This window comes from Labrus mixtus, chromosome 14 (genome assembly GCF_963584025.1).
Source record: "Labrus mixtus chromosome 14, fLabMix1.1, whole genome shotgun sequence".
NCBI lineage: Eukaryota > Metazoa > Chordata > Actinopteri > Labriformes > Labridae > Labrus > Labrus mixtus.
The window spans coordinates 5,066,773-5,079,854 of record NC_083625.1 but is presented as its reverse complement, the minus strand read 5'-3'; the positions used below and the strand labels follow the sequence as shown (position 1 = coordinate 5,079,854).

At 39.3% G+C, this 13,082-nt stretch overlaps 1 protein-coding gene across 3 annotated transcripts in view; it reads right to left on the bottom strand.

Annotated features, from left to right (window-relative positions):
• Window positions 1-1,661: 1,661 nt before the first annotated feature.
• Window positions 1,662-13,082, bottom strand: part of usp28 (ubiquitin specific peptidase 28) — a 30,216-nt gene continuing 18,795 nt past the window's right edge. For 2 of the 3 annotated variants that reach the window (XM_061056403.1, XM_061056402.1), the window contains exons 18-26: window positions 11,991-12,130; window positions 10,235-10,555; window positions 9,362-9,457; window positions 8,557-8,735; window positions 7,860-7,938; window positions 6,849-6,928; window positions 5,422-5,545; window positions 3,821-4,019; window positions 1,662-2,211 (exon numbers count right to left, since the gene is read on the bottom strand). In XM_061056403.1, coding sequence (XP_060912386.1) covers window positions 2,036-2,211; window positions 3,821-4,019; window positions 5,422-5,545; window positions 6,849-6,928; window positions 7,860-7,938; window positions 8,557-8,735; window positions 9,362-9,457; window positions 10,235-10,555; window positions 11,991-12,130 — 1,394 coding nt within the window. In that variant the 3' untranslated portion in view covers window positions 1,662-2,035. The remainder of the gene's footprint in view (window positions 2,212-3,820; window positions 4,020-5,421; window positions 5,546-6,848; window positions 6,929-7,859; window positions 7,939-8,556; window positions 8,736-9,361; window positions 9,458-10,234; window positions 10,556-11,990; window positions 12,131-13,082) is intronic. The other variant, XM_061056404.1, reaches the window with a different exon arrangement.

The window sequence follows — 13,082 nt, the reverse complement described above, 5'->3', positions numbered from 1 at the left end:
AATGTCAGACAGTTGGGCCGCAATTTCTCATTAAGGAGTTGGTGGTGGGTTCTGAGGCTTCAGGAGGTTGGGAACGATTGCTCTGTGAGTATATGCGGTGTGTTTGTGTTTGAGAGTTGGCCGGCCGATAAAAGAGTTCATGTCTGAGCTCCACAGAGGTTACACTTCTGACGTCCTCTGAAACGTTTGAATGGTGAATTCTAACACCAACGAGAAGCTCACCTCCACACAGGACTGTGTGTTTGTAATGATAAACAAAGGAGCTCAATGTCTTAGAGAGTTCTAGGTTATCTGGGCTTGGCTTCACAGGCAGACCTTTAAGATAATATGATCAATTTAATGCTGGTTTTAGTTTTTTCATAATCCTTTTTTGCAGATAAAAAATAACATAAATATAAAAGAAAGCTTCAGCTTTGAAGATGTGCAAACTAGGCTGACATCAGAAAGAAGACCGAGTCAGTAAACATGACCCAGTCTGTTTAAAAAAGAAAGTCAATAAAAAAAGAGGAGAAAATGGAATATTTAAAATATTTATTGAGTGTCGTCAAAGACTACAGATGAAATAGCAGAGTTAAAATCAGCAGCAAGGATTGGCTACCAGAGAGGCTCCACGTTGCTGTCATGAAAATCCTTATTCAGAGAATTCATTCATGAGACTTTGTTGCATATGGAACAACACAGAAAAGGGACTTCATCTGGTGACTTCCCTTTAAAGGCATTTGCATGGTTTATAAAGAACTCCTCGCCAAGAGGAGAAAAGGCACGTCTGCTGAGCAAGGGGGGTGACCATGAGGCGCTGTCAAACGTGTAACAAGAAGAGTTGTAACTAATCATCAGATTTACTGGAGCCTGTGCATCAGCTGGCGCAGCAATTCATTATTTTCTTGCACAAAATGCCCCGTCATGAGTAATTTCTATGCATAACAGCTCAGTAGATATCTTTCTTTCTAGCTTCACCTACATGTAACACATCCTAGAATCTGTATAGGAAAATAAAAAGAAATATAAAACATATATTTAAAAAAGCTCATAAACAGTATGTTATTGTGCAGTATAAATCTAGTGCTTTTTTAAAATTTATTTCTGCCCTCTATAAACAACGTTTTGCACGTTCACACTGCTTAGCAACACAACAACAGATCCTGTAGTCACTTCCTGTGGTTTTGAGCGACAGTCGAGTTAATGCCAGTTTTTTTAGTTTGTGTTTGAGAGTTGGCCGGCCGATAAAAGAGTTCATGTCTGAGCTCCACAGAGTTACACTTCTGACGTCCTCTGAAACGTTTGAATGGTGAATTCTAACACCAACGAGAAGCTCACCTCCACACAGGACTGTTATTATTAACAAAGGTCAAAAGCCACGACATAAACCAGAACTGGCCATGATGGTGGCAACTTGCAAGCCTGTGGAGGTAGAGCTCATGTGTTTGAGATGTTAACATGTTTTGTTTTTTTAAACCCAACAGTGGCATTGGGGTCGCCAGTTTCCGCAGGTCTGAGGAAACTATCATCTTTACTTTGGAGCTACAGTTTTTGTCCTTTTTCTGCTGCTACTTGAGGCCGCTGTGATTCACTGATACTGTTAGAATTGCCCTGCAGAGGCCTACAAATATGTTTTGGTTTAAAGGGAGCTCTTGAAGCCACTTGTTCATTTATTATTATCATTTTATTTTGTTTTTTGATGTTTTTTGTCTTGTTTTTGTTTATTATTTTTTTGTCTTCTGTACAGCACATTGAGTTTACGTTTGTATGAAATGTGCTATACAAATAAAATTGAATTGAATTGAATTAAACCCATTGATCTAGTTAATACTGGTATGTTACCCCTAAAGGTTGCCCGCAGCTTTCTGTGTTAAAAACATCATAATGATATGAACAGGCTGTGCTAATCCTGCAGATAAAATTAAATTATTCGGCAAATGGAAATCTACACTCGGTCTCAACCACAGTCTGCCTGCAGAGAACGATCCATCAGTAAAGTTGCTTGCAGGTGGGGATGCACGGCTCGAGGAGGTTGTCGAGGGTCTCATTCATGGTTTTACTTCACAGTGACTACCGAGGTGTTGTCGATGGAGCCCATGACGGCCGCCAGGCGACTGCACAGGTCGTGGGCCTGGTTGACGTGGACTTTTGGCGGGTCTTTAAGAACTACAGTCTCAGCTGAGCCGTCCAGAACCCTGGGAAGAAACTCGCCCAGCTTTACCTGCAAAGAGGCTGAAAACAAAAGAACAGGAGGAGAAATGGGAGGTTTATTGTAGTAGTGTAAGTGTTCATATCAATGTAGGTTTTGACCTGGCTAAAATGTAATGTGTTCAGGGTGTAGTACTAGTTATTGATTTGATTTTGTGCTTGGTTTTAGTTTGACATTTGTACTTGTAGTTGTTTTTTTGTCTGTGGAACTTTTGGAGACTATTAGGGATATATAGTATTTTTTTTTAGGTAGAACCAGTTTGTGATCAGTCATCTTTCAAATGTTATCTCAAGACACTTTACAAAAGGGGCTGTGGTGGTGCAGTGGTTAGGGGCTGTTGCCTCACAGCGAGGAGGTTCCTGGTTTAAATCCCCATGTTCAAAATTGCCAATAGGTGTGAATGTGAGTGTGGCTATTTCTCTGTCTCTACATGTCAGTCCTGTGATTGACTGACAAACAGTCCAGGGGGGTACTGTACCCCGCCTGTCGCCTAATTACAACTGGGATTGGCTCCTACGACCCCGCCGGGTAAAGCGGTAAAGATAATGGATGGATGGACTTTACAAAAGTTCAGGTAAATAACCTTACTGTGTGGCAAGGAATTTCTTTTTAAATTTCCAGCATCCCTTTCAGAGAGATTAAAGTAATGATTACATTTGGGGTCCAGTGCACAAACACTTTCAGTTTTTAATTATTATTTTTTTTTTTTATTTGGGAAATCCCCAAGTCTCTATACTGATTCATATGTGCACACAGCCCTGTGCAGTCAATCAATCAATCAATCAATTTTTATTGTATAGCGTCAACTCATAACAAGTGTTATCTCGAGACACTTTACAAAAGAGCAGGTAAAAGACCTTACTCATTGTTATGTTACAAAAAGCAGGTAAAAGACCTTACTCACTGTTATGTTACAAAAAGCAGGTAAAAGACCTTACTCATTGTTATGTTACAAAAAGCAGGTAAAAGACCTTACTCACTGTTATGTTACAAAAAGCAGGTAAAAGACCTTACTCACTGTTATGTTACAAAAAGCAGATAAAAGACCTTACTCATTGTTATGTTACAAAAAGCAGGTAAAAGACCTTACTCACTGTTATGTTACAAAAAGCAGGTAAAAGACCTTACTCACTGTTATGTTACAAAAAGCAGGTAAAAGACCTTACTCACTGTTATGTTACAAAAAGCAGGTAAAAGACCTTACTCACTGTTATGTTACAAAAAGCAGGTAAAAGACCTTACTCATTGTTATGTTACAAAAAGCAGGTAAAAGACCTTACTTATTGTTATGTTACAAAGATCCGGTCTATCCATCATGAGCACTTTAGCAAAGCAGCAAAAGTTACAGTGGTAAGAAAAAACTGCCTTATTAAAATCTTCCCATGCCTTTATTTCCTGGGCATTGCAGGAACACTTTTCTGTGATAATCAGGAAAAACTGACACCAGATCCCACCTCATGTGGACATGGCATTCATCAATTTAAGAACACAGGTGCGGACAATTCTGAGTTAAAGAACAGGTTCATGAATCTGCCTCTTCTAAGGACAATTGTTAAGAACAAATGAGAGACAAATCTTGGTTGGTCCCAATGTGAAAAGTTTTAAAATGTGTGAATGAATGAATAATCTCACCCTCCATGTCTTGGCCCAGACAGCAGCACCAGTGGCTGCGGATGTTCTCCATGGCGTCCCGGTCCTCCTGGGACAAAGACGAGTCTCGGCTCATCAGGTGAAGGCAGGGGATGACGGCCTCGTCCATGATGGAGACGCCCTCCTCCACACTGGTCTCCTCACCGCTGCAGAACATGCGGGACGCACTTTCGTTTAACGCCTGAATGGAAGACGTTGGGAAAGAGAAGGACGGCGGGGAGAGTGAAAGGTTATTGTTAAAAGTTTTGCTCTGTATTTATTGTGTTGTGTTTGATTGGTTTGTAACAAATGCTCATTAAACACAGCAAAAAATAAACACACACCGAATAGTGCGTTGATACTAATAACACCGTACACTACAGTATGATTACATATCATGTGACATCAAAACAATCCCACCAAATGGTCTATTAGGGAGCTGTTCTTTAACTTCTTAAAAAGATCCAATACGTGTCATCTTATTTTAATTAAGATTGAAGAATTTCTAAGCTCCTATTTTTGTCCTGATCACCTGAAATAATCACTTTCATGTTGGCTCGCAGCCTGAAGATCCAAAGCTACAGAAAAGTTACTTTTTTTTTAGGAATTTTTAGTGAGATTGTTTTCTCAAAGGCTTTGAGCGAGAAGTCAAAAGAGCTTAATCAGCATTGTTGACTGCAACGTCTGAACTATGGGAACTATTCTTAGAACCATAAGTCAAGTGCGTCATGTTCATAGCCTCCAGGTTTGGACAAATGTTATAAACACATTATTTAATATTATCCTAGAGCAGTGGTTGTCATTGGTGTAGCCTCAGGATCCACCACCAACTGCGTCATGACAAATCGCTTCCCAAATGTACGACGTTTTTTCAACCAATCCGAGTTATTTAATGACAAATCGTGCAGTTTTAACACATGAAATGGTACAAGACAAATATGTTTAAAATCAATTTATAGACTTTGATACAGGTTTTTTTTTTCCAGGCACACATTCACGACCCACTAAAAACGCTTCTGGGACCCACTTTTGGGTCCCGACCCACCAGTTGAGAACCACTGTCTTAGCGTAGACAGTTATTAAAACAACAGGCGATAAATAATAGGTCTATAACTACCATATATAAAAACATGGTACAATCTCATATCTATATAAGGTTTTATGTTTGAAAACAAATTATTTCATCCTTTTATACAATAAAAAAAAAAACTTCTCTCTACACCCAAAATTATATTTTACCCGTAGATCTTCTAGTCTGTGTATGTTAAAAGGTTTTTATCTGATGGTATCACCTGTGTATAAACATTGGGTATTTTTTTTTAACATACCAGTAACTTATCCTCCCATGGTGCATCATAACAGACCTGAATATGTCAGCAACTATTGGCCAATAATCATGAAATATCAGATGAGTATTGATTGTTGCAACAAGACGGCCACCTTTGAGGGACGTTTCATCCAGTGCAGGTAAAAAAAAAAAACTGCTTGTGTACACAAAGTATATAAGTAAAAATGTGTTATTTTCACTTTAGCCTGAACAGGGTGGATTGAATTCAGTGTTTTCATGATTCACCACACGTTTCTGCTCGAGCTCGTGTACTCACTGTGAGGCATTTCCTCCTGTACACGGCAATGAGAGACTTGTCCATGCCGCGCTTCTCTCCGTTCTTCAGCAGGGTGGCGTTCGTATCATACGCATGAGCCAGGTAAGTCAGCGCTTCCCTCATCCTGCAGCACAGACACACCAGCAAACAGTCATCATGCTGATCTTTAAAGCAATCCCACAACTAGCCAATCAGTGAGTCTGGATAATTGAACTCATCATTGAGAGTTTTTTATGCTCATTAGTGTCCTGCTTTTGAATAATCCAGGTTTATTTATATATGATACTCACATGGAACTTGAGAAACCTGGTTATTAACATCCCAGTATACATGATGACGACATTAATCCAGATTTCTAATTATCTGTAGCAGTCGTTTCTTTTGTCACCGACTCAGTCACTTTTTTTCTTCAACACCATGAGAAGGTTAGAAACCTGGATCTGTGTGGCGTTAACGTGCCACAGTTTACTTGTTTTTAACAATATTTAAGATTGTTTGAAAAGGTTTCGCAAAACCAGAATTTGATTGTTTACATGCACAGGAGTCGTACTTGGTGCTCGACCGATTTCTCTGCCTGTTGATAATATCGGCTGATATTAGCCTATCAACGTCATAACTGTGTGTGTACATCTACATCTATCTATCCATCTCTAAAGATCGTACATAGATCTAAGAACGATATTGACTGACATATCGGTATCAGAATTCTTTCCTCCCTAATATCGGTATCAGTATCGGCCCCAACAATCAGTCGGCCCCTAATGCTGTGTTACTCCGATGAACAGATTACAATGCACTAGTTACCGCTCTCATTGTAATATTTAAAGGGGCAGAATGCAGTAACACAACACATACTGTCAAAATGGTAATAAGTAAAAGAGGCAATGGAGAATTAAAATATATATTTTTGTACTCAGGGACTTTATATTTCCATCTATTTCTTACAGGACCAGCTGAACAGTATTGATGTAAACGTTTAATTCCCGCTTTTCTTCATCTTTTTCTTCTCAAGCACACAGTAAAAAGATCAGTCCTCATGTTCTGTGGTCAAGAGGATTGCGTTGTTTTCTCTGTATGCGCAATAGGATTTTTGTAACTTTTCTGAAAGGTCAGAGCTTAAGTTAAAAAAATATGTCCAAGGTTTTTAGGAACACATCCTCATAAAAGTCATTTATCTCAGTGTACATTGTTAATGTATCATTTTCTTTTTTAGTTTATTGTATTTAATCTTTTCATTATTTTAAAACTTTTTATTAAGCTCTTTGTTAAGAAACATGCTTGATCTTTAGGAGCTTACTATTTGAGGTAACTAGTAACTCATTAGTTATTATTAGTATTGAAGTTAAAATGAGTATTTTCAGTAACATGCTGAACACTTCTCAGGAGTGGCAGGACCGGTTGTTTGGTTGTAAATATTGTAAACTTACTTCCCGTGCTGGTATTGCTCCAGGCCAGTCAGCAAGTAGACAAAAACTGTTCTGTAGAGCCTGTAGTCATCGTGCCACTGCTGCAAGAGAGCGAGAGAGAGAGAGAAGACAGGACGACCAACGATCAGATCATCTGTTTGTTTCTGCTGGATGTTTGTTGTTTGATCACTAAACAGAGATGCAGCTGCTGTTTATGTTTCTGTCTCTACAGAAGTAGCAGCTTCATGGTGTCAGAGACGACAGGTGCGATTCTTCAGTAGATGTCTTTTTGAACTGAGAGGTGTGCAGGTGAGACTCTTTGTTATGTTCTTCTCATTGCGTTCAAGTTTATGTATTTTTATTGACAGCAAATTTAATGAAAAAGACAATTAACCAATTACATTTTTCAACACTGTCAACACTTTCCTGTTTTCTCAATCTACCAAGTTAACGTCCTCCTCCTGATGCGTTACATTAACGCTCACTGGACTTAACATGCACTCTGTGAGTAGATTTATATATGCTGGGAGTTTTTCTCACTGTCAACTGTACCTTCTGTACATTTTGTCTTTTTATATTGTTATACTCTATAATATATTTATATTTGTAATTGCTTGTTCATTTTAATCTTAAACCCCATTTTGATTCTGATTGAAAAAGGTTAGTTTCTCTAAAAATAAAAGGCTCATTACTTTCCAAACGATACAGAGCAGAAGAGTAAACAGTGGATTTATTGGAGAACATTTTCAGCTGGGGACTACGTATGCTGGGAAAACAGCAAAACGTTTACGCAGTAGAATTGATTTTACATGAAACACAATTTATTAATTTGAGGAAAGAAACGTGTAATCAAATGTAAAGGTGAGGCTCACTTATTCTATTTTTCTAGCTTTTATATTTCTATGACAGAGAGGCATGAGGCATTTGAGGTTCGACTACACTGATGTTAGTTGTTTTTATTAATATCGCAAACAGAATTCTCCTGACAATAAATTCATTAAGAATGAGATAAGCCCGTTAATCATACTGTACCAGGTATTCATCCATGTCCATGTCCTCTGGCTTGATGAGGCGCAGTTTGGTTCTTGCTTCTCTCATGATGCTGATGGCCCTGCACGTACAGAACGAACACAATGTTTATTTTTTATATAAAACAGGATTAAATTATGATTATATACGTTACACATTTGTTCTTCTCTCTTCGGGTTTTTTTGTATTTAAAATTGTATTTAATGTAAATAAAATTGTATATTTAAGTGACTGGACATGAACCAAAAGCATTTCACTGAGTATTTGACTAACTTTCATTGTGTATGTGACCTATAAAATGTTGAATTTGATTGGTACTGAAATACTCAGACTATGCTGCAGTTCTCTACTTTGGCCACTAGATGGCATTATAGGCACGCTTGCATGTTTCACTAAGAGCTTCTGCACTAAATCGACTTCTTTCCTGTCAGGTTTGAACTACAATATTTCAGCTTTTTGTTCAAATTGTCCATTAATACAGAAACTCTTTTTGTATAGTGATGAATAACTATCTTTTTAAGAATCACAACTTGTTTTAATGTGATATGTTGAACAGTTTCCTCCTTGATCTTAGGTTTGTGATCCATTTTCTTTAAAGTGTCATCTTCATTTTAAGATTCTGACTGCTGTATTTAAGTTTTATAATACAGATTATATGAAATGTAATGTTTGGGACCATGTGTCTGGTATCCGTGTTCACCTCTCATCAAAGCTCAGGTTGCGGTCAGTAAACTGTTCCAGCAGCGTCCTCTCAATCACTCGTTTGGGGGCCTTGTTCTGGAAGAAGTAGACCAGAGAGTGATGCAGACGAGGGTCATCCTGGGGCGAGGTCTCCTCCTGGGAGAGTTCATACAAGCGGGAGTACTCCTCGTGGAAGGCCTGAGGGAACACAGGGAAATCTCTCACACTTTAATTACATCTCAATTTGAAAGATATGCTAATCGTTGGCAAAGTGGGAAATAGATATTTTTAATTTGATGCAGCCTTGCAGTGTTTGACCTCACAGTGACGCACACAGAGTGTGTTACAAGAGTTTGGGTGAAAGTGTTTTTAATAGAGTTAAGAAATTAAAGGTGACATTTTCTGCCTGCCTAACTTTCACATAGTCCGTGTGCGTTGGGAATTGTGCTAAAAATATGTAAACAACATGTTGTTTTGTCTTTCTGAGGATGATTTGTTGTTAATTCGATGCCTGTTTTGACGTTATGTTGATAAATACGATCGTGAGTCTGAATATTTGGTTTTATTTTGAAATTAACTGGACGCCCTGTGCATTTCCTGTGCTCACGCTAGTATTTGTTTATTTAGTAAATGATGAATAAAGGATCCCTTCAAAGATTGATTTCAAGATAAAATGTCTCTTGAAACACTTTTATGTTTTAAGGGTCAGTTGAGGAACTGGCAGAGAAAAGATTTGATGTTGGTCAAAATATTCCAGTAAACATTATTTAGACATTTTGATCAAGGTGAGAAGTAAGGACTTTTGATATCTTTAAAGCTCGTACCTTGATGAGGCCGGCCTCTGGTCCTTCCTTATCAAATATCTGTCTGGCCTTGGCGATGGCTAGAATGACGCCCTGCATGGCCGGAGTCAGCATCATCTAGAAAACATAGTGAACAAAACATCAGTCAGTGATAAAAACAATAACTGGTCGGCAAACAGGTCAGTGACAACCATCTTAAAAAGAAAAAACAAAAGTGCCGGTTTAGCTCAGTGGTTAAAGCTCATGTCCTAGGTCAAAAGGCTACAGCCCTCAAAGCGGGGGTCTTGGGATTGATTCCCTCCCTCGGCCATTCAACGCATGTCAACCCCACCGTCTCATCACAGTTTACAACCGTCCTGTCCTCTCAATAAAGGCAATCAAAGCCCAAAAACTATATAAAAAAAGAAACAATTAAACACTGGATATCTCCAAGACATGGTTAAAAAAATCCATCTGCATTTGTGTGGCAACAATGTGAGAGCTTTTCCAGAGCAGTTTAAAGCTGAACCCTGGGGCTGTGTCAGTGGTGAGAACATTTCATTTTATCCCAAAAAGAGAAATATTTGAACCTGTTTTAAAAATCAGTGAAGGATCAGCAGAGAATCCGAACAGAAATCGATCACGATTTCTTCACTTTATAGGTCAAGCTGAGAAGAGGTTGGGGATTACTTTGGCTTAACTCTGAATCGATGATGAACTATTCATCAATCAGGTGAAGTCAAAGCTTTTACATCAGACTAAAAATAAATGAAGTAAAGTTAAAACCGTTAGTAGCAGCTGAGGTTTGTTTGACATCAGTTCATCATCAAACTGTTTGGGCACTGACTTTAAAAGTGTGCAGGTGGACTATGCTCTATCAGACGCTGAATTATTATCACACTGACACATACTCACCTCCTCATTGTATCCATCAGCGTCAGCTCTCACCATGATCCTGCCCACGTTTGGGATCTCCACCTCTGAGACCTCGTTCTCAGCCTGTCTCTGTCTCACCGACGGGACCTCCTCCGCCTCCTCCTGCTGCTCCTCCTGCTGCTCCTCCTGCTGCTCCTCCTGCTGCTCTTCCTCCTGCTTCTCTTCATGCTCTGGGGTTTTTCCAGAAGCTTCTGGCTCGCCTTCAGCTCTTACGCCGGGGTCTGACCCCTGCGACTCGTCTTTCTTCTCATCGGGGTCAGATGATGGCTGGTTGTTGAGCTCTGCTTCAGGACCAGGAGTCTGACAGAGAAAGATTGAACAAGATGCACGTTCAGTATCCAGTATCAACATCGACGATCCTCTTAAGGGTTTTTAAGGGCCTTGTACCACATCCAGTCCCCCCTGGATCCTAGCACCTGAGAACTGGTCAGAGGCTTGAACGGTCATATTAGTGTTTCTAATTTCAGATCTTATATTTAATACCTGACTGGAACCATCAGTGCTGATCCCAAACAGAACAACACGTGTTATGTGTGTCACTGTTTGTGATTAAAAGAGTGAAAATAAAAAAGTTGAGACGTAACAGGGGAGCTAAAATAAGATGGATACAACAAAATTGACAACTGAGACTTGATTTATCCTTAAAGTCACAACATGATTGATCTGAAACATGATATGAACTGTTTTTAATGTGTGAGCCTAGCTGCCGTGTTGTCTGTGTTATTGACCGCCTGAATGTTTGTTTGCTGTTTTATGTAACTGTCAAATGTCCACCTCTGGGGGACAATAAAGATTTATTCTATTCTATTATATACAGTAAGATATTTTGTTTTGTTTTTAATAATGCATGTTTTCAGTTGCAGAATGGTGTGTTTTTCTTCTTGTCTAGTGTGGGTTTCTCTGCTCTCAGACATGCAGAAGGTCCAGTCTGTAAGATATCAGGGAAAGAGCAGCTTCATGAATGCATTTCTTTTCTTAAATTAACAAGCTCGGCCGGACCTCTGAGAAGTTCTCCGGGTCCGTCGTTTAAATCCTGCACACACAGAAAGTCTACAACAGGATTTACACAGCGTGTGCCTCTAAGCAAAACATGCACATCTGAACAAGTTCTTAAAACCTGCGGAGAGAAGGGAACATACAATTATGAAAAATGTCTGTTTCTATCTTAACTTTAAACACAACACAAACCCCGCCCCCTCCTCCACTCCAATGAGCTCGGGGAGCGTGTGAATTTCAAATCGTCTATTTGTATCCAGTGAAAGGTTGGTCTTATTTTGTGTGGTCAGGTGGGTCAGGAGAAACGCTGTGTTGGCCCACATTAACGTTCCTTTACTAAGTAACCAGTTTATTTAAAGCCTTTACTGGAAAGCCTAAAATAAAACTCATTATTATGAAGCTTATGAAAAGTTTCCGGCTCTATGATCACTGTTCAGGCTTTAACTGAGGACTTGTTGGTTTGTTTTGAATATTTTGACCACAACAAAATAACAAAAATGATTCAGTGACAGAACATGATACAAGCTGCTGACTGTCAAACAAACCAGATGATGGCAGTAACTACTCCTGACCTTTACTTTATCTGGACGACCTGCCTGACATCAAGCCCGGATCTCCACCTCTTTGCTAAGTGGAGACATCAGATCCTTGACCCAGATGTACACACTTTATTTGTGGCTTAGAATTTCTGACCCATTTTGCCGAGATAGGGGGGAAACAGGGGGGGGGGGTTGCCCACCTGACTCTGAAGCTCTTTCTCAGCTGTGTTGGAGCTCTGGCGGGGGCCCAGGGTGTCGGTGACCGCTGCGCTGCTGGTGTCGTCTGACAGGCAGCCAGGGGTCTGTGATGGTGGTGGTGGAGGTGTTGACTCTGACTCTTCTGGAGTTAAACAAAGCGAGGAGAGACGCTCTGAGAACATATAATGGTCATATAAAAAGTACAGTTTGGTAGTTACTTAATTCCACTTGTGGGTCATGTACAAGAGGCAACCTCGGGTTCTTGAAAATTAAGAAATGTGGAGGTGCAAAAAGCTGATGTTCCTAGAGTGTCCGCTTTTAGTTGGCTGCACAAGACCTGGAGGTCCACCCTGTATACAGCAGACACTAATACAATTTTCATTGTATGTCTGTATGTTGTAATTGACTCAGTCATTGAATAGTTCAGATTAAAATCAATAAAAACAATGTCTAAAAAAGGGAATAACATTTTCCCATTTTTGCCTGAATATCTCATGTCTTAATCAGCACACGCTGTACAGGTGGTGATTTCTTTCTTATAATTCATCTACTTTGATTTCATGAAGGATAAAAGGTATAAATAATTCAGGGCGTGACTGATATTTACTGCAAGCAGGCTTGTTGTAGCAGATTTTCAGGAAGCTTAACTCCCGTTCAGCTTCACCTCTTTGCCTGTTCTTGGTTGAGAAAGCAATTCAAAATGGCAGCTGCCTTCTTTAGGCTTCAAAACTGCACTTCAGAAACCGACGGATGACATCACTGAGAATACATCCATATTTTATATGGTCTATCATTTTGCTAGATTATCTCTTCAATTTGTTAAAAATCGATAATCTAATTAACGATGCATTTATACTTGATAATCTTCAGACTGTTAAGTTTGTGATCTCCAAAAAGGTGACCATTGTTTTAGCCTACTACGGAAGCCCCAAGAGGACACTGATCCATGCTTTTGATTTTCTCAGTTTTGATGTGGTAACAGGTACATTTCAGTCGTTTTCTGGAGAAATAAACTTTTTATCATGGGAAAACCAGCGTTGTTATCCCAAGACGATGAGATAAATAAGATCAAGATTTACTCGTTATCTCTGGAA